Here is a 21,531-nt window from a genome sequence, read left to right on the forward strand (position 1 = left end):
ATAATGCTTTCAGGAAATACTTTATTAACCATTTCTAAATGATGTTCAACATCCAATTCAATGTTTGCATTTAGTTTCAGAAAGTTCATTTTTTCCCCCCCAAACTCACATCTCAAAAATTCACTTCTTTTCCCTGATTCTTTAAAATGACTTATTTTCATCTGATCGAGTTTGACATATTCGACATTTAAGTTAAATAAGAAAAAAATAAACTTGCTATTCTCTCTTTGATTTTTTTTTTTTTTTTTACAGCAGTTGGTAGTATTTTACCTCTATCAAGCCAAAAAAAACAAAAGAAACAAAACAAATAAAGGAACAAAAAACTAAATAAATACAAATTTTAAATAATTTCAACACTGGGTTTGATTTAACAGAGCAACAGTAGCATTTCACATCAGTTGAAGACCAGGTCCAACACAAAGCCATGGATTCCTGTCTGAATATTTTCCAGAGGAAGCGATAAACACGAACAAACAGGCATGCAGAGAGGAAGCCATGACGGTTTGCTTGGACTGGGTCTAGCAGAAGCAGTTAGGAGACAGTGTTAATCATGCAGTGAAAAGGAAATGTAGAATATTACAATCAGGGAACATAAACTTCTAAAATCAAAACTGAAAACTCAACAAGCAGAGTGAATCCAAAATCACCCTTCCACAAAAAAACAAATGGCCATGAACAGGATATAAAAAAAAAAAAAATCATCTTAATTTTCAATGTACAAAGACGGGATTAGTGATTTCAGAAAATGTTATGTGTTTTTTTCCCTGACAGAGGCAGTGAAGCCCCCCCGTTTATGTAAATCCCCCCCAGGCTTCCCCTCCGACCTGCAGTCACGCCGCCCACTCAATCATCGTGGGAATAAAATGTCCGCCGAACCCAGATTCCGTTAGATCACTTCCTGCGATCGTTGCAAAGGGAATCTTTGTGTCGTTAGGATGGAAGGAAGCAGATCCTGAAGACTAAAGCATACACTCACACAGAGGGAAGAGGCAAAATAAAAAATAGACAACAGCTCTCATCCACTGCTAATTCAGTGCATTCGTTTGCCATTGATTTTTCTCCATGACTTCATTTCCCTTTGTGACTGCGGTGCTCCAATGTGCTTTTGGCAGTTGTACGGAGGCCTGGCAGGGCCACATAGTCATTCTGGAAGCGGGAGTTGGGTGTCCTCTGTCTTTTCCTCTCCCCCTGCGTGGTGAAGAAGGCATCCTGAAAACGCATACTTGAGGCCGTCGACTACAAATCAAGAACAAAGAGAAACAAGTGAGTAGAAATGTTCCACTTGGCTTTTTCACCTTGAAACAGTCCAACCTATGGTACGGTTTACTAATACTTACAAGTCTACGCTTCACCTTTTTAGGAAGATCCTCATCTAAAGTGTAGATATCTTCTCTTTTAGCCAGCACCTGCGATCCATCTTCAAACTCCACCTTAGATTAAATAAAATAGCAATTAGCTAAAGTTTAAGATATATAGTCGCAGTGCATAAAGCATGTGTACATGAATAGGAAAGGATATAAGGAAGGATGCAGGTAAAGTCAGATGGCCATAAGGGAGGAAATAAAGAAGGAATAAGAAGGAGAGTGGAAGAGAGGAGTGTTTATACTGTAAAAAAAGAAAAGGACAGGTTGGATGGATGGATGGATGGATGGATGGATGGATGGATGGATGGATGGATGGATGGATGGATGGATGGATGGATGGATGGATGGATGGATGGATGGATGGATGGATGGATGGATAAAAAGGACAAAAATGAAGAATAAAAAGGACGAAACAGGAAAAAAGGACGAAACAAATGAATAAAGGCCAAATAAAGAAAAATAAGAAGAATTAAGGTTAATTAGGGTACAAGGATGTGAGTAAATAAAGCACTCAGTTATAGTTAGAATTAATAAACATATAAATATGACCTGAAACAAATACATTAACTGTGACAAAGTGTAGAACTGATAGTTGTGATTCAATAAAGCCTATAAAAGCAGGTGGGTGATTCTCTGAATTCGGTGCACTTTTGATCTTGTGATTACTGAAAAAAATGCAACACAAAATTCTGCTTTTGATCATGGTGTCTGATTTAGGACTATTTTAACTTCTGAGAAAATATGTTTTCCCACCTTAGGCATATAATCTCAAAGATTATTCTCAATTTTTTTGTCACATATGTTGTTTTAAATTCAACCCTGTAACGGGACAATTGAATTTCTGTGTCGGTACAATCCCAAAACATATTCAAACCAATTCTTCCAGTGCCTTAGTAATCACTTGTCCCTTATATAAAATAACTAATTATAAGTAGATTTTTTTTTATTATAAATAATCATTTGTGACTGTCAGGTATGATATGGCCTCTTTATATACCTACAGTCTTCATTAATCACAAAAATATACTTTAACATAAACACCAGATTAAGTTTTCATATATTTTCTCTTTTGTCCTCTGAACTTTACAGACAGTTCAGCTAGCATTTATCTCATATTTGTTATTATTATCACAAAAAGTCTGAAAATGTATTAAGTAACAGGGTTGAACACATTGTAACAGGGTGGCTCACACTGTAACAGGGTTGAAAGAATCACAAAACATTTAATCACATTTAAATTGAATTTAATGCATTAAAACAAATGAGAAAAGAAACATTTTGGATGTAATATTTAATATTCTTTATAAATTATTTAGATAAACAGTATAGGCTGAATGCTGTAAGCAAAATCTCTCTCTGAAATCCGTTTAACAATGCAACACAATAACAGTGCTAACTTTGTCTACAATTTAATAATCAGAACATTTTCTTTTTGTAAGAAGAAGAAGAACAAACATGAAACTGATCTTACATCACTGACAGTTCCGGTTTTCACTTCTTAAGAGGACAGATGTGACCAGGCACGAGCATTTCATTGTAAGTAGCCTTGACAACTCTGAGGAACACTGAAGTGACAGACAAAACTGTGAGCGATGTAAGATCAGTTTCAAGTTTGTCTTACAAAAAGAAATTATCCTGACAAGTATCAATGTAAAATTACTCATCAGGAGAGTAATAACACAGTTACACTCTTAACAAGAAACATTACTATTTTTAAAATCATACATTGAACTCATATTTGATGAACAAAGTCAAAAAAGCAAACTCATGTTTGTTGAACAAATCTCATCTGTTGTAACAACAGATCTGATGAGAAAAGAGTAGCACCCAAGAAAATTCCTCCAATTCTTTCATCTTTCAATCAGTCTTTTCCAGATCTCTTTCTCAATTTGCATGTGTCGCGAATCACGCCCTGTCACAGGCTGAGGAGCTGGAATGAGCTCAAGTACGTCATCAAACGGATACCACAGTACATCCTCCTGAAGTACCTGTTTTTGGTTTTTCCAGCATGGTGCATGCATTTAACTTGTACATCTGTTTCATCTGTGGCAAGGATCACTCCTGGATAGAATGCTTTGTCATAAATGAGCACACACCACTCTCCAATTAGCCTTGGGTCATCCCAATTGATTTGTTCCCGCTCTTGTGGCACAGTAGCTGGGACGTTCCTGACAAGGCTGACATGCTTTGTGTTCCAGCATTCACATTTCAGCTTTCCATAAGTGGAGCACATGCAGCTGACATCTCGTGATGTTATCTCTCCACTCGCAACAGTGACCACCTGATGGATGCGCATGGTTCCTGGGACTGGTGGAATGTTGGGCGTCATCCTTTGCAGCGCCTCCTCAACAGCTTCTTCTTCAATAAAATACAATTTGATTGAAGTGTCTGTCTCGGAGAGGGCCTTGAAGAGCTCATGTGCATCTTTGATGTCTCGGCCATGGCTGATGAGGTTGTCTGCTGATCTCTTTAAGGCAGCACCAACACCATCTGGTGCTCCTTTACCATGACTGGACTCAAAAAAATTCCAGGTCCCTTTAAGTCCTCTTTTGTGAAGCTCTGTACTGAAGAGAAAAAAAGTTTCCCTTTTGCCTGTACTGTGTACAGGGGCCATCACTAAAGAAGTGCACAACACACACTTCTGGGTGTGAAGTCTGCACATAGTCCAGTGCAGGTTTCAAATGTTCCCATATGGCAGCTGGGCTCTTGTGTTTTGATGGTGAGATGGAGGAAAAGCAAGTTGGTTCTTGGGTTCCACCGACATAGATGACCCCTGTGGGAAGAGTGGCCTGTTGGTGTGATGATCCAAAGTGCACTGACTGTATTTCAGTGCTGTATTTACAAGCAAAGTTTTCAGAAAAGTCAATGTGAATAAGGCACTCATCATTGCCCATGCAGTTGCGCAGTTGACGGTAGTAGGCATACTGCTGCCTGATATTGAAGAAATGCCTCTTAAACTTAGTGAGATATGTGTGGAACTTTTCTACAAGGTCCTCCTGACTGCTCTCAATAGTTTTTTTTTACAGTTATTTTTGTGACTGAGCTCTCTTTGTCACTGGATTTTGTCTTGTCTTCTGTTGCCCACTGCATATATGTCACCTTCTCTGCACTATTATATGAGCTTGAGAGGGGAACGATTCTGTTCTTGCATTCTTCACACTCTCCATACATGCAAGCTTTGCTCCCAATGTTGCAACAGATGAATTCTGTGAGGCTCTCCAAATTTGAAGTTCCAATTATCTTAAGCTGATAAAGCTTGTCAGCCAGAAAGCCCAGGATTTCATGTAACCTGCACTGGCATGTGTCACGGTCTGAGAGGGAGGGGTGGACAACCCAAAAGGGTCGCAGCCGGCAAAATGAGGCATAGGAAATGTGACTGATGTTGTTTTCTACCAGAAACCTCCTGTGAAGGTTTTTCATAGTGTCAACAAGGAATCTTTTTTGCATTTTAATTTTCTTCTTTGTTATGGTTTGCTTTTTCCCTGTCGTTATCCGACTCACATCATCTCTTGTGAAGAATGTCTTCACCTTGCTCACCAGGGATTTATCAGTGTACCTGTTATAAGTTTGTCTCATGAAGTTAGTACTCAGGTCTTCATTTTCACACAAGGTCCTACGCTTCCTTGAAAAGCCCAGTATTTTCTCAGACCAACTCTGCAGCCTGTATTTCTTGACTATCTTCCCAACAACCACCTCTGCAACTTTTTTTTTTCCTTTTTCATATCTGGCATTCTTGTACTTCCTCCTGATGTCACAAATTATGGCTTCATGGTGCAGTAAAGTTTTCCTCACCTTGCTGTTCACAGTACAGTTTTTCAGCAACTGACAAACTTTGGATCTTGGAGAATCTTTATTCTTAGTTGCTCGCTGGAGTCTTTTTTTATATTTTTCTTTGAGCTTTTTCTGATGTTTGAGTTTCCTTTTTAGTTCTTCTATTTCCTTGCGCAGTTTGTCTCTTGCTTTTCTGGATACTTTCTTGCCTGCTGAATGACTAAAATGAAACCATACAATAAATGGAAAAGAAATCATTAGTTCTGCATATTAGTAGTTACATGACTAGAGACATAGCAATTATGGTGCAATGACTGACCACAAGGCTTAATATATATGTGTGTGTTTATTTATATATTTATATGTGTGTGTTTATATATATATATGTATGTATATGTGTGTGTGTGTGTGTGAGGGGGGGGTGTTCTAAAAGCAATAAACCATAGCTTCCATGTTACAAATTGTCATTTCTTAGGAACTGCTACAACAAACATATTAGTCATGTATAAAGCAGAGTAAAAAGTAGTGTTTCTAAAACTATCATCATTAAAGTCAACTATACTTCAAACTATATTTCCCTCACCGTGAGGACCCTGGTCTGGCTTGGACTTCATCTTGAAAGTCACATTCAGGAGTATGTGGAGGGGTTAGAGAGGCAGACACAACATTTTCAATCTCAGCCTTCCTTTTCTGTCGCTCCTTAGCTTTCCGCCACTCCCTCCGCTTACGTCTTTGAGCTCTCTTACTCAGGTCACTGATTGATTTCTTTTTCCCTGCTTCTCTATCTTTTTTCCATCGCTCACGCTCTTTCCTGAGGTATTCTTCTCTTCTCTGTGAATCTGCATTTCTTCTCACCCTGTATTCTCTTTGCCTCTCTGCATTTGATTTAGCCATCAGATATCTGAAAATAATGTATGAAATAACATTTAGAGAAAAGAGACTGACTTGCTTAACAACAGAACAAACTTCAACCCCGTAACAATAATTCAACCCCGTAACAATGTTTTTTGTTACGGGGTTGAATGTTACAGGGTTGAAGATTAAAGCTAAAAGTAGTTATAAGTCCACATTAGCTAGCAGTATGGTGTAGCTTATGGCATGTGGAAAACAAGAAATTCAAGTATTTTTCAAAGATAATTGTTTTATTTTTCCCAAACAATATTAAATATCATTTATACATGTAACAGTGTTGAAAGGTTGAGGTTGACGATGCTAATTTATGGATAAAAATGATGAAATGTAGGTGAGATAGTAAGCCTACACTTACCTCCCTTCACAGTTTGAGAGGGAAAAGACTTGAGTGATGTCACTTCCTGTGTGTGGTTGAAGTTGGACTGAACCAATATTTTAAAAAAGGGGACATTGGTTTGCCGTTACGGGGTTGAACAAAAACTGAGGGACATGATCAAATAGTGCTATTTTGTCAATAATTTGTTTATTTTTCTCATATTTCTTTTATTCAGCTTTGAGTAAACATGCAAATAATAATTTTAGCAGAAAAAAAAAAGATTTTTCTAGCTATTTTATTTGTTTTACATTCAGTGAAAAAGTACTTTAGGTGCGAGGGGACATGCTCATCTCACTTACCTCTGATCTTCTGCAGCCCATAAAATCTTTAAAAATTTAAATTTTAGGATATGGATGTGTGTTATAAAGCAGAGACACATGGATCTTTCCATCTGTTCTTTTTAAATTCTCTTTATTGTCTACCTTATATAAAAATCTTTGAGGTAAACCTTTGGGGACACAAAGTGCACCGAATTCAGAGAATCACCCAGGTGCTTTTTAAGTTTTCTCAAGAACCAACCAACGAACCCCCGATCAGCTGACCCAGGGGACCCAGCATGAGCAGCTGATCCAAACCGGATGGATATTAATTCAGTTCAATTCAATTTAGTTTATTTCTATAGTGCCAATTCACAACATGTCATTTCAAGGCACTTTACAGTTCAACTAGATCATACAGTCAAATTGATTCAAAGTTTTCTATCTAAGGAAAACGGGTTGATTGCATTGACTCATTGACTCGGATGCAATCCCTCACACTAAGCATGCTTGTAGCGACAGTGGAGAGGAAAAACTCCCTTTTAACAGGAAGAAACCTCCAGCAGAACCAGGGTCAGTGTGAGCGGCCATCTGCCGAGGCCGACTGGGGTTCAAGGAGACAGAAGCAGAGATACAAAAAGCAGCTGTAAAAGGCGGCCCCGTCCAGGAAACACACAGCCAGACAGACGAGCTCGGAGCCAGCTCCAATATAAGAGGATGAAGAGAGCACATCCAGCCAGTCACTGTCAGAGAAACAGGACTACACTGGAAAACAGGCCGATCTCCAGCATCTATAAACAAGGGTGTTGATGGCAGCAGCACAGCTGATCTTTCTCTCCCGGATGGAGTCACAGCCAGACAAGGCCCCCTGATCATGTAGGGCTCTACATGTACCAATCAAAACTTTGTCTATAGAACTGAAATCTGTTCCTCGCTTCGCCTCAGCAAAGCAGACAGACATCAGCGTGGCACAGATAGAAACTTTCATCTTTTCTAATCCTTGCTGACTCAGTTTTAAAAATCATGTTTTGTGTTTAAAATAAAATGTACCTTTGGAAGCTGAGGCCGCGGCTGAAACTGTGCCAAATTTAAAACCAGATTGTAAATGGAAAATTCTTGTTCAAGCTTAGAAAAAAATAAAAATCTGACCCATGTCCAGCTGAGAGAGTGCGTCACAGAAGCATTTGTGCATAACTAATGCTTAACGCCCAGCACGACTAAATAAAGCTTTAAGTGGAAGCCCAGAGACCCTGAGCAAAGTGAATTATTCAGTGAGTTTGAATAATGCAGATTGGCACCTCCTTTTCATCATCCTCTGCTTCTCACTCTCTCCATCCCATCCCTCGACCTATTTTCTATCACTGTCTCTCCGACTACCTTCTGCTTCCTACACATCCTTTCTTTTTTCCTCCCACCCCATCATCTCTTATCTTCTCCTCAGCCACGACATCTGCTTCCCAAGAGATCCCTCTCCTTTTCTCGCTCCACCTCTCAGAGAAAGATGGGGGGGCCCCGGGAGTCTCACCATGACTGGATGTTGAGGGAGTTCAACAAGTCCAGCCGGTTCCTCTGACCTACAACTCTTCTTTTTAAACAATCTTTGAGAATCAGGAGCGGACTAAGGTTCGGTGCAGCTTGTGTGCAAACCTACCTGGTACATGTAGGAAACGTTGGATCCCAGGTATTTAGCACCATAAAAAAGCCCATCAGGCCATTTTACTTGAACAGCTTCCCCGACTTCAGGAGGACCAAGGTTCACACAATCTCTACTCTGAAAATACAAGAGGGAGTTGTTAGATACAAAGGCTAAACACCAGAGTTAAAATATGTTTTTTTATTCTCGTAATCAACTATTTTCGTAATCAAGTTGCAAAGAGTTTGCAACTTTTCTCTCATTTTGGGCTTAAATGTGAGGAAGTTAAGAAGTTCTTTGAAATAATCAGGAAATAATGGAGACTGATAATTATTGATATTAACGCATCTAATGAGGTAAAAATAAATGAACATCCAATGAATGGCACAAGTTAAATATAGAGATAATGCATGAATATAACTATTGTGTTGATCAAGAGACAATAAACCCCTGAAACTAAGTTGTTTTGAGAAAACACTTTCATTTTAAAGGCTGTACAGGAACCTTTCATGAGATGCTGTGTTTTAAGAAAACGAGGAACTATTTCATATTTCTGATCAAGAAGTTTTACCAGAGCTGAAACAGCTGTGTAGTGTTGTTCTGTTGCTTTGCAGCAAGACGCTCCGAGGTTTTTTTGTGTTTAAACTTTTCCATGTGCATGTGTGGGTTTTCCCTGGGTACTCCTTCCCACTCTACATAAATACACAAATCAATCTAAATGGCTATTTCCAATCCCCCCCTATGCTCTGAGTGGATGTCTGAATGGTTGCTGGTAGACCTCTGAATTCAAACAAAAAAAGTCTCCCCAAAAAGTGGTCTGAGTATTCTGTCCTTTAAATAACAGACTTAAAAAGGAAAGTTTGGTGTCAGACAGCAAGAAAAATAAGGTGCGGATACCTTCCTAACTATGTGTGATGATCTATATATATATTTATAAAGAATGTATACACTATATATGTGTATAGGACCCTCTATATTTATACACACTGTTTCTGCAAGTACATTAAAATTGGAAAACAGGGATTTTTCTGAACCTTTCACTGTAAAATGCAACAAAATAAAAGGTGGAAGGAGTTGTCAGAGAACTGAAAAGATCTGGATTATTGTAACTTTAAAACCCTTTTTTCCATGTCTCTTTTTTTTGTGGATTATGTTTATGCTTGTGAAATGCTGCAAGGGGAACTTTGGCAAGTTTTGAATGTACTTATTATGTTTATTTTTCTCTCAGTGAACTTATGAGAAGCCTCAGAACCAAACCGTTTTTATGGCCACAGGCCCTCTGACAAGCTTTAAAAGGAGGAGCTTTTTACTTTTTTTTTTCTGAACCACACACATATAAACAGAACATTTTTAAGCCAACTCATCCAAGACAAAATATTAAAGTTTAATGATTAAAAATAAAAACTTAAGGTGTGAAGATATTTAAAAAATATGTTATTAAATATGAAAACACTGTTCTTATCCAGTAACAATTAGCTTTATAGAAAACACATCTTGATCCAGATGACTCCCATCAGAGGCCCATTTCACCAAAAAAAACTAACAAAATCAGACCCAAATCTTTAACTCTAAACTGATCTAGTCTAAGGTTGGAAAATTAAGTTTTTGGTTTAATAGTGCCCGATTTGAGTTACTTTAATTAACTCTGATTTCTGAAGTCTGCTAAAAAAAAATCATGTCACAGACTCTGCATCACACTGATGCTGCATATTTGCACCATATATATTAATGCACTGAAGTTCCATATCAATGCATTCTTGCACCTTGTTTTTTTCCCCCACACTGTTTACATTTGATCACTGTTGCACTTTATGAAATGGAAATGTTCATTAATTGTCTGAAAAGCTGTACTAAACGAAATATCATTTTGTATACACACTGTGCATATAAAATTATACTAAAAGTTGTGTAAGTCTAAGGAGGTCCACTCAGAGTTGTGCACTTGCAAAGTATGAAAAGCCATGATCATTGAAGCTCAGAGTCACCATGACAACAGACAATAGGAAGTACCATTTGAAATGGAGATGTTAAAGCAGAAATGGAAAAAATAATGTGTTTAAAAGACAAAGTAAAGCGAGATAAGTAGGAGAAGACTGCTCCTCGAGTTAATGTGTAAGTTTATATAAAGGCAGTTTATATGGCAGGCTATTTTAACATTTATTAAAAAGCACTCCTCTCTGTTTTTCCATTTCTAGATCACTTAAATGGAATTATTCCTGGTCAGAATCACATTTCTAGAAATGTGATCTGTTATTACAGTTCTAGAAAGAATTGTAATAACAGATTACACTTTCAGAAAGTATAAAAAAAAATTTGTACTAGTGAGAATTACAATTAAATACTTAGAAATGTTGACACATATTAAGTGGCCATTTTGACATTTATCAGCTTAACTGAATATGCATTTATGATATCTGAAAAAAAAATTTCTGTTGAAAATAATACTAATAATGACCAGTGGAAATATGGAAATCTGAAATTCATTTCTAGACATCTTTAGAATTTCTTTTAGAAATTAAGGATGTCGTTTTGAGTGAAAAGTTCATTTTGATAAGGAAAAAATTTTTTTCAGATATCAAAAGTACATTAAGACAACCTTATAAACATATAAACGGCCTTCCATACCCAGCTGTTACCACGATTACATTACAGGGAAAACTAATTTATTGCTTGAATGGTAATGGACCAGCTTATTATATTACGGTCCAGTCTAACGGGACAGAACTGCACCTGGCAGCAGGTGAAGATGAAGCATTAAAGTGTTCTTCTAACAGGTAGGACCTGTGCATCATTTCATGGGTTCCTCCTCATTTTGATTCTGTATTCCATTACACAGTAAACACTAAGTGGCTGTTTCAAAGTGAAGTTGTTTTCTATAATTCTGTTATCAAAAACATCTACGTCTTCCACCAATATCTAGTTCTGTTAGATATTTTTTTAAAGAAGCGTAATGTGTCTAATATGTAATGCTGCAAATGTGAGGACGGATAAGGTTGTGGATGTAAGTGATTGTGACGTAAGACAGCAGCGCTCATAAATATAACTTTATAAATGTGAAAGGACATATATACAGTCTGATGATCCTATGAATGTTTAATTCTCTGTGAATTAATGTTGCTCATTCTTTATTGGATCCTTGTCAAAAACACTTTGTGTTTTTAACACCTAATGTCTCTAATGGACCTACTGACTTATTTTCTTTTAATTGTTTACACAAAACTACAACAGAAATCTCCTGACTAAATCGGGTAATAAAACAAGGGGATTGGCTTTAGGGATGCAGAGACAGAGGACATTGAGTTTATTGAGGAGAACCTGCTCCTGACCAGGTTAGCTTTATGGAGAATGTTACTACGGTAACAACAACAGGGTTTGCACTTCAAAGTATATAAATCTAAATAAGTCCTTTTTTTCTTAACATAAGTGCATTTTTTCTTGAAGAGGTGAGACAATTTGCCAACGGAACAAGACAATTTACATTTAAAATAAGAAAAAAACAATTTCATTATCTTAAATAAAGTGCATATTATCTAATGATCTTGTTTTAAGAGTAAAAATCCTATTTTTGTTGGCATATCATCTTATTTTCCGACTCAAACTAAGGGAAAATACACTTAATTAAGCCCTTTTTTACTTATTTCTAGGTTGTTTTTTCAGTATGAGAAAAATTTCTTTGTGAAGTGAAATCAGAGTTTCCCTGATTCAACGTTTAGAAAATGTAAGAGTTTTCAGTAAACCTGCTTTGTAAAACGGGTCTCACATATTGTAAGTTGTGTTATAACTAATTTACCCTGCAAACAATTTGCAAAATGGTTTCTGACAAAAGAACATCTTTCAACATTTAATTAAATTTGTTCTACAGGGTTTAAAAAACCATGAGCTGTAAGGCAATTAGTCAAGCAAGTGATCAAAGAACCCCTCACCACGATATCCTCGGGGTAGGTATCATTAGAGAAGGAGCCGTCGTCAAACATGACCTCGTAGAAAGTCTGCGAGGTGATCTCTGTTACTTTGGAGCTGTAGTAACGCAGGTTCTTGTGTTTGGAGATCACGGTCTGTCCCAGTGAGATCACAGGTTGGCACAATCTCTGATTCTAGGAAAAGAGACAGAAAGGTGTCATCTCATAAAATGGCGTCATAATACTTTATCCCAAACCACCAATCTTAGATAAACATTTTATTTTGTCAGTAGTGTTGTTACTTTACACTGCTGTCAACACAGAAATAGTAGTAATCTATGCTGCCTTGAAGGCTTTTAAATTTTTTCATATATAGTAACATTTTGGGGTAAAAACTGGGTTTTCAAATCATGCAGAATATTCAAGTTCTTCCACTCTAAACAAGACATTAAGAATAAATTAGAAAAAATGTCGGCTGCCTGAGAACCTGAGAAGTGTTTCACTTCCTTCGGTTTATTTATATAGCGCCGACTCACAACACACACAGGCACTTTACAGAGAATGCAATGGGGTCAAAATGTGAGACTGGTGAAAAGTTTTCCTATCAAAGGAAACCCAGCTGATTGCATCGAGTCGTTGACTCTCAAGGATTCGATCCTTCTGGATGAGCATCTGGCGACAGTAGATATTCCCTTGCATTGTGTCCCTGACTCTTCTTTTCATAGTAATTTCAAGACTGTTTGAACTCCAATATTCAAAAAGAAGGAGAAAACATTCAAAACATTTAACATTGATGGAGAATTAGGGGGACATTCTGAGCAAACTGGCTTATCAAGATTTAGGAGGGTTTGGTTGGGGGAGTGTGGCTGTAAAGGTTAAAGGTGGAACATTTCATCTGATTAACACAAAGCAATCACAACAATATTTTTGGAAAGAAAGAATGAAGCTGTGAGTTTTTTTCTACAATAAAAAATTATCCTTTATCCCATTCCATCATGTTATAGCTAAAATTGTTTTATAAACAAAATGAGAATCACCCACTTAGACCCACTTAAGAGCTGTTAATATACCAAAACTGTTGAAAAAAAAAACATGTAAACATCTTGCATTTAAGATTTAAAAAAAAATTTCGTCTGTCAATATGCTCTATCCCAAACTCCTTAAATTGAAAAGTTTTAGTTTCACCTGGTTTAATTTTGCTTAATGTCTTCTTTAAGGCACCTTTTGTTGTCCGTTTAATAATTGATGAATCGAAAAAAATAATCGACAGATTAATCGATTCTAAATAATCGTTTGCTGCAGCTCTACATGTATTTGTGTTTAGCCTCCCTGATTAAATACTTTGTAAAATGAACTTCTGATGTTTGTGAGGTACTCACAATAAATAACTGATTAAATAGCCTGTTATTAGTAAATAAATAGTAATTAAATAAAAATGTATAATTAAAAAACCTATTGACAGATTGTGTCCACCTTAATTTTGGCTCTTACAGTCCCTCCAGATTAACCATGTTACTAATTTGACAAATAATCCTCCTAATATCAGAATTAAATGAAATCCAATACATGATACGGTGCTCTGGTCTCTGTTTCAAGACTAGCCAGAATTTTGTCAATTTAATTGTGAAACAATTTTGAGAGCCAGAACAAAAGAAAAAACAAAAAACACAAGCTTAATCTGTGCTGAATTGTAGAGATGGATGTGATAGAATTAGCCCTCTGGAACTGCTAGTTAGTTTATGTGAACAGCCATTTTTGGTTGACGGATCAAACGGTGCTTCATGACATAAATATTAAGAAATAAATATTGTTCTCTTGTATTCAACAACAAACCTCTAAGACCACTGAAATAATAGATTAAATCACCCATAGATTGACTTCCTTTACATTATATTTAAAGGTTTGAAATTAAATGAGCTCAAATATATATAAAAAAAAAAGGAAGTAACAACATAAAATCCGTATTAACGATGGGTGTTAAAGAGCATAATGCCGGCGAAAAATCAATTTCAAGATTACCAAAAGGTCCTTTTTACTTGACTTGGATTGTGTTCAAAATTAATACAACAATGGGTTGTACTCGATGTGTTGACGTTCTTCTCAGGCTTAATCTGATCTGATCAGACCTCAAAAATGTCCTTATGTCATTATGTATTTTATTAAAGATTATTTTAACTGTAAGAGTCAAACCAACACTAAATAAATGCACTGAAAAAAGGAGGCTCCTAAAAACAAGATAGAAAAAAACAAACAAAACACTGTACGAGTAAAATCATCTGTCCACGCAGCAAGAAGAAAAGAGCATTTCTTTATCCAACATTGTGGTTTAAACACGGACACTTTTTTACTGAATCATTCATATTAGAGTCGACTAAAACCTGAACACAACCCGAGTCTCGCCGGCTGTAGTAAACCTCTATCCTTTAACTTACAGCAGACGAACTCCGTGACTGGTGTCTATGGCAGGTGACTGACACCACATATGGCCAATCGTCCGGCTCCATGGTTACCCCGGCAGCATGGGCGCAGGTCACGTGAAAGGAGGTGGGACAGCGGCCACATGAGCACTGAATGCAAGCCCCTGCCTGCCGCTTCCCAGCGCAACGGCTGCGACAATAGATGCATTTCTGTAAACAGAGGCAGAAGATACCAATCCATCAGTCCCTGACTCCTTTCTTTGATGTTAAAAGAAGAATCAGAAGAGGAAAGCTCTTTTACTTCCTAGCAAGTTTGCACAGGCTGAGAACTTTCCATGTCGTGACTAAAACCTTCAGTACAGACATGAATTTTACAAAAAAATATCAACAAACAGAAATAGCAACAGAAAAATGGTGCAATATATGAGGCTGTTTAAGAGCTGCCATAGTCCCAGTTGTGCTCAAAGAAACATTTTTTGCAAGCAGCATACACTCTAATTTGGAGCAGAGGGACGAGGATGAACAGATAAATAAAAACTAAATGATGCCAAATTTGTCACTGGTTGCCAGGAAACCACAAGAAATAATGAGTCAAGCATGTTTTCTTTATTTTTCCTCAAGCAGCGTGCTTCATTTAGGCTGTCAGGATACTGTTTGCATTTGATGAAGGCTATTTTAATGAAATGCATTAGATTTAAAAGCTCAGATTCATATTTTTGTGTACAGCATAAACATTTCACTAACTACAGCATCATCCTTTAAAAAATCCAGACATTCATATTCATACTCCTTTGGATTCAAAAGCAACTGGAGCATTAAGGCTGCATGATAAGGAGAAAAAGAAACATGCATACAACAAAATCAATTTATAAATTCTGTAATAGCAATATAACAAGATAAATATTAAAAGTTGTTATTTTTTCTACTCTAGCCTATCAAACTACCGTAAAAGAATACATTCATTCCACCCGAACAACAAGGTCTTCTCTATGAAGTCTGATTTCTGCTGCGTTGTTGTTGAAATAATATAGGTTTCAGCTTCTTCTTCCTCTTTACCAGGTCCAGTTGGAAATACTTTTGAACAGGGGGTGCTGTGAAAGTTTTTTTGTTTTTTTTTTTGGACAAAAGACCTATGAGCCTAAAGGCCTATTTAAAACACAATAAAATAAATAAATAGATTGAAATTTATTGCCATATACATTTCAGTGCACGCAACCAGGATCTGTAACACACAGACATCAGTTCTCAGATGAATATATCTCAGCTATTACTTAAACTTCACGATAACACTATAACAACATAGATTTGGTCAGCTGTCATGAACCAGAGTCACTGTATTTATGTCACACGTGACTTTATTGGCTCCAAAATCCTTTTCCGCAAACCACAAGGAAATAACTACATTATAAGACTATTTAAACGTTAGTGAACAGTTCTCTATATCCATTACACAAAAAATCTTACGTTAAAATTTAAGAATAGATATGAAAGTACGTGGCGGCACCATGCTCTTACTTTGAGCTACAGGCAGGGTACCCTGCCTGGTTACAGGTGTCCAAATGTTGAGGTGCGTTCTGAGGTCGTGGAGAAATGCATTTCTGTGCCATATTTCCTCCTTGTTTCTGTCATTAGACTATGTAAATTTACTAGTCTTCTTCCACTAGCTTGCTTGACATTGCCATGACAACGAGACTTCCTTGAACTTATGTTGATTAGGCCTCAAAATAATTAAATAAAAATCCAAATACATGTAATAGTAAAATGAAAAGTCAAAATAATTTCCCAAAATATTCATAAGAAGTCTAGAAGTTGTGCAAATTTTTATATTAGAATCAGATGTGCTGATGCTATCAACACCTTTGTTTATAAATGTTGGAGATCGGCTTGTATTTCCAGTGTAGTCCTGTTTCTCTGACTGTGACTGGCTTGATGTGCTCTCTTCATCCTCTGACATAGGAGCTGGCTCAGAGCTCGTCTGCATTGCTGTGCCTTTCCTGGACGGGGCCGCCTTTCACAGCTGCTTTTTGTATCTCTGCTTCTGTCCAACCCCAGTCGGCCTCGGCAGATGGCCGCTCACACTGAGTCTGGTTCTGCTGGAGGTTTCTTCCTGTTTAAAGGGAGTTTTCCCTCTCCACTGTCGCTACAAGAATGCTTAGTGTGAGGGATTGCATTAGATGCAAGCAACTGGTTTTCCTTAGATAGAAAACTTTGAATCAATTTGACTGTATGATCTGGTGAACTGTAAAGTGCCTTGAGATGAAATGTAGTGTGAATTGGCGCTAAATAAATAAACTGAATTGAATTGAATATTTGTCTCTAAAAATTTTGCCTTTAATCTGCCAAATAAATAAACAATGACAACACTATATAGAGGACTGCTGTCCAAAGTGTGGTCTGGGGGCTGTTTGCAGCCCTTCAAATAGTTTGGTTTACTCCTGGTTTTAAGTAGATGTGAATGGAGCACCTTGTTTGTCTTGGAAGGATTTTTATGGTGGATTCATGCAGTTGTTTTTGCAAAGAATAGACCAAGAAAATTATTTATAGGCCCCAAAAAAGTTATGAAACTATTTTTTTTTCTTTCCCTAACAACTGAAATAATTATAAAGCTTTACAGTTCTTTGAAATTAATTATATGGCTAAATTTACCAGTTAATATCGTGAAACGAGAAGAAGTTATTCAACACACACAAGTTACAGTATTGTTTAAACACAAAGAGGCACCAAAATAGAAAACAGCAGAGTTTAAAGATTTTCACAACAAGCTAGCAGTGTCATGAGCTGGCTGTCGTGGGGTTTCCTTTTGCAACAACCAGTAGACAACGACACACTCACACAGCTGTCATACAAAAATAAATAAATGAATGCTTTTGTAGTTCATCCTGCAGCTTTTTTGCACCAAGCAGCCCATCAATTCGATTTTTCTCCCGCTGCGACACTGGCCTCGGTCTCTTTCACAGATTCCACTTCTTATTCTCTTCTTAAGGAGAAGATAAAGGCGACATCCTCCCATTATAACCCAACACATTTGCTGCTCCTCTTTCACCCCCTTCCCAGGCCTCCCCATCTCACTTCATTTCCTTAAAACACCCATCTGTGCTCCACTTTTCACTTCACTTACCTGCCCAGCCTTCCCTCTTGCGGTGTGGTAATGTAATTTATGCATTAAAGTAATTCCCCAGAAAGACTTTTGAACAATCTGTAAATGCTATTTTCATTTTTTTTTCGATCACCAGAGAATGCATTGATGTGAAACATGAATTAGCTGGTGTAAAAATAAAAATAAATAACCCGAGTAAAAAACAAAAATATGCTTTCTAAATATATGCCAAACCCTGAATGAACCCACTGTGATAAATCATACTGTTTGGGTTAGTTTGAATAGCCACACGCATCATTTACAACCTAGTAATATCTACATAGAACCTGTCTAGCAACATGAAGTAGGCTTATTCTTAAGATGATACGGTCACCTGATATTGTAATGGGGAAAATGAATAACACCTATGTTTACTAACAACTGGAACAAAGAAGTGTAAACAACAGAAATTATATAAAGAGAAAAAAAGTCATCATCATCATTTCATGTTCAAGCCTTTAAATGTAACCAGAGTGAGCTCCTGGCTTAGAGATTTGTAAAGTCGGTGTATGGCAACTGGTGAGGTTCTTTAAAGGTTTAAATTCAGGGTATACATTTAATTTGTTGTGTCCTCAAACAGTCATTTCATGTAAAAAAACAAACAAAAAAAACATCCAATTTTAACAATTTAAAGCAACTTGGCCAAAATTCACACAGAAAAAATAAAAAAAATGCATCATATAATTTGTTACCAGAAGCATTTACAGTATTTAATTAATCTAAAAGGCAGCTACTGTTCCTCATTGGCAGTGTTTGTCAAATTAGCTTTTTTTTGCTTAATAAAATCACTCGTTCAAAAACTTCATTTTTGTATCACTAACATGTGTCTAATGTTCTGAAACATGATTGTGATGAGATGAAATCCATAATGAGGCAAATGCCTTTTCTTAAAACTCCAGAAATAACAAAAAAGGATGGTGCAAGTAAGAAAAAAAAAACATTTTAAGGGAGCCTGTTCCCACACCTGCTCTGCTATGGACAGCAATGTCAGGCCAAAGTGGCCCTACTGTCAACACATATCCCCTGAGGACAGTTTGACCAGATTCAGTCTGTCATCTAAAATAACCTTTTTTATTGCGATTTCTGCGTCAGCCAAAAGGAAAACGAGTACACTAGTTAAAAACTCCCCCTAACCCAACAAGAGTAAAGAGGACAGTAAATTTATCACCTTTTTTTAAGGATTTTTTCCCAATACATGCGCCTCAAGCAAAGTGGATCTGGGTACCCGTGTTGAGCCATGCGTTAAGAACATTCCCACAGTAAATTATGAATGCATGTGTTGCGTGGTGGTGAATTATGAATGCATTGGGCTGCTGCAGTGGCATTGAGTCCAACGCAAACTTTAAAACACGTGGCAACCAGGAAAAACATTCAAATAAAAATGATTTAAAAAGTGAGATTGGTGAAGGGAAAAAAATAAAATCTCAATTAAAGACAAAGTCTGTGTGATGAATTTGTTGTGAATACAAGGAAAAGGATGACATTCATTTTATAAAGATATGTCCTTGAATTTCATGCATTATGTACAAAAATGATATGCTGAGAGAGACATCATTAAATAGGATTTAAAGGTGTAATAACTAACCAAAACAACAATACAATAAAGCTTTCCATCTAACTCAATAACATGATACAACGGGTAAATGGGTTATTCTGATAATAAAGTTATAATAATAATACAACTTTGCCTCATATTGTGACCTAAACCTATAGCTAAAACTCGCATGACTGGATCCTGACTTTTTAAGCCCAAAGCTGAAGGTGTTAATAGTCACTGCTGCCACTCTCTGGTTTAGAGGGAAACTGCTGGTTTCCTCCATAATTCACTATTTCACAACGTTAAAGAATCCCTTAAAAAAAAAAAATTAATTAAAAAAAAACAAAAAAAAAACAAAAACCTATATCTGGGTTATGACCTGGATCATCACCAAAATTGGGTGGATTGTTCCCTGGCATGAAGAGCCCCTCTCTTAAAATTGTCATTCAAATACATTATTAACTTTTCAGGTTATTCTGTATAGATACGAACAGACAAACATGTACACACAAACTCGACTAAAAACATAAGCTCCTTGGTAATGATCAGCAAAATCAAGGGCTGAGTACTGCCTTTATTGGGTTCATATTAGGGCTGAAACAATTAATGATATTAACCGCAATATATTGATTATTGAAATAATCGTCAACTAATTCAGGAATCAATTAATCGATAACTGGAGTATAGAGACTGTAAAGCATGCCTTTAGCTGACAGAATGACCCACATAAAGAAGTAATTATATGAAAATTGTAAAAAAAAAAAAAAAAAAAAAATATATATATATATATATATATATATATATATAAATATTTTGCGTTTCAGATTTAAAAAAAAAAAGTTTTCTTCTGTCAGCATGCTCTTTCTAATGGAAAGACTTTAGTTTCACCTGATTTAATTTCATAAAAAATCTTTAAGGAACCATTGGCTATATGATTATTAATCGATTTGCAAAATAATCGTTAGTTGCTGCACTAATTCATATATCTATTTATTTTAAAATACTACGTGAGATCTATTTTTTTTCCCTCGTCTTGTCATTTTTACTCTCAATAAAAGAGACGACACACTCGCAGAGTATTACTGTTGGTGGAAACACTCAACATAACTAAGCAGAATACACAGAGCAGAGGAAAAAAACTAATTAGAAAATCTGGTTTTCTGTTTTTGTTTCAGTTTTAGATTATTCTTCAAACAGAAAATGCCCTGAATATATATAAGGCACATTCACTGTTGTAGCTCACAAGCCCACCTGGCTGCATTAAACAATACCACTAACTGTGTTAGCTGTTAACCGGTCAAACTCCAATAATTAACCAACATACCCCCATTTCAGCATTGCATTGAATTGAATCAACATAGTAACACAAGTTGAGGCAGACTGGTACCCCAGCAAAAACATTTGACTTTATGCTGAAACCAGACTCTACATTGGGAAGTTCGGTCTGGCATTGCTCAGTAGTAGCGTGAGTATGCTCGCACAATATCTGGCAGGCCAATCAAATTGTCAGGGCGGGCTTTATACGATGATGGACAGATGATCAACAGTAATGTAATCAACCACGTCACCAAAGCGCGCTTGGGTGACAACAACAATGGCTGCCGCTGGAGAGTTGAGGTGTGTAGATTCTGCTATTAGGTCTGTTCTAGAAGATATCGACAGCAAATTAATTTTAAAAGAGGAACAGAGAAACGCGATCAAGGCTCATCTTCTTATTCTAGGCGTGAAACTGCACGCTTTGATTTTTGTGGACAACAACTATGCCTCGCTTAACATACGTCACGCACTCCGTTGCTCTTATTGGTTGTAGGTCTATCCAATTGAGTGCAGAGGCATTTTTTTTTCCTGGTTCGTTCGAAACACGCCCCATAATCACAGCTCTATGGAGCAGTATCAGACTCATATTCTGACTAGAATTGAGTAGGACTACGTCAGGCTAACTTTAAAGTTATCTATTTCCAAAATAGAAGAAGAGCTCAGAATCATTTTGGGCTTTTAGCCTCTGTCCTTTATTGTACAAAAGAAGAAAAATAAAATGAAGGTAAGATTTAAAAGTGTTAGCATTAAGATTAGGGTTTAACTATATGGGAAGTACACACGAACATCTTCCCTAACCCTGCTAATCGCTAACGTAACATGCTAAAGAATGGTGTTCTGTCAGAACGGCATATGCTGTCAAATCGGCATACAATTATTTTTTAACTAGTCTAAATAAATTCCATGTCACAA

General features: G+C 36.7%; 1 protein-coding gene across 4 annotated transcripts in view; it reads right to left on the reverse strand.

Annotated features, from left to right (window-relative positions):
* Positions 1-231: 231 nt before the first annotated feature.
* Positions 232-21,531, reverse strand: part of kdm4c (lysine (K)-specific demethylase 4C) — a 53,172-nt gene continuing 31,872 nt past the window's right edge. For 3 of the 4 annotated variants that reach the window (XM_038290289.1, XM_038290287.1, XM_038290288.1), the window contains exons 18-22: positions 14,645-14,839; positions 12,237-12,407; positions 8,332-8,451; positions 1,338-1,430; positions 232-1,236 (exon numbers count right to left, since the gene is read on the reverse strand). In XM_038290289.1, the coding sequence (XP_038146217.1) occupies positions 1,069-1,236; positions 1,338-1,430; positions 8,332-8,451; positions 12,237-12,407; positions 14,645-14,839 (747 nt within the window). In that variant the 3' untranslated portion in view covers positions 232-1,068. The remainder of the gene's footprint in view (positions 1,237-1,337; positions 1,431-8,331; positions 8,452-12,236; positions 12,408-14,644; positions 14,840-21,531) is intronic. The other variant, XM_038290290.1, reaches the window with a different exon arrangement.

This window comes from Cyprinodon tularosa, unplaced genomic scaffold (assembly GCF_016077235.1).
Source record: "Cyprinodon tularosa strain WSP-4 unplaced genomic scaffold, ASM1607723v1 ctg279, whole genome shotgun sequence".
Taxonomy (NCBI): Eukaryota; Metazoa; Chordata; class Actinopteri; order Cyprinodontiformes; family Cyprinodontidae; genus Cyprinodon; species Cyprinodon tularosa.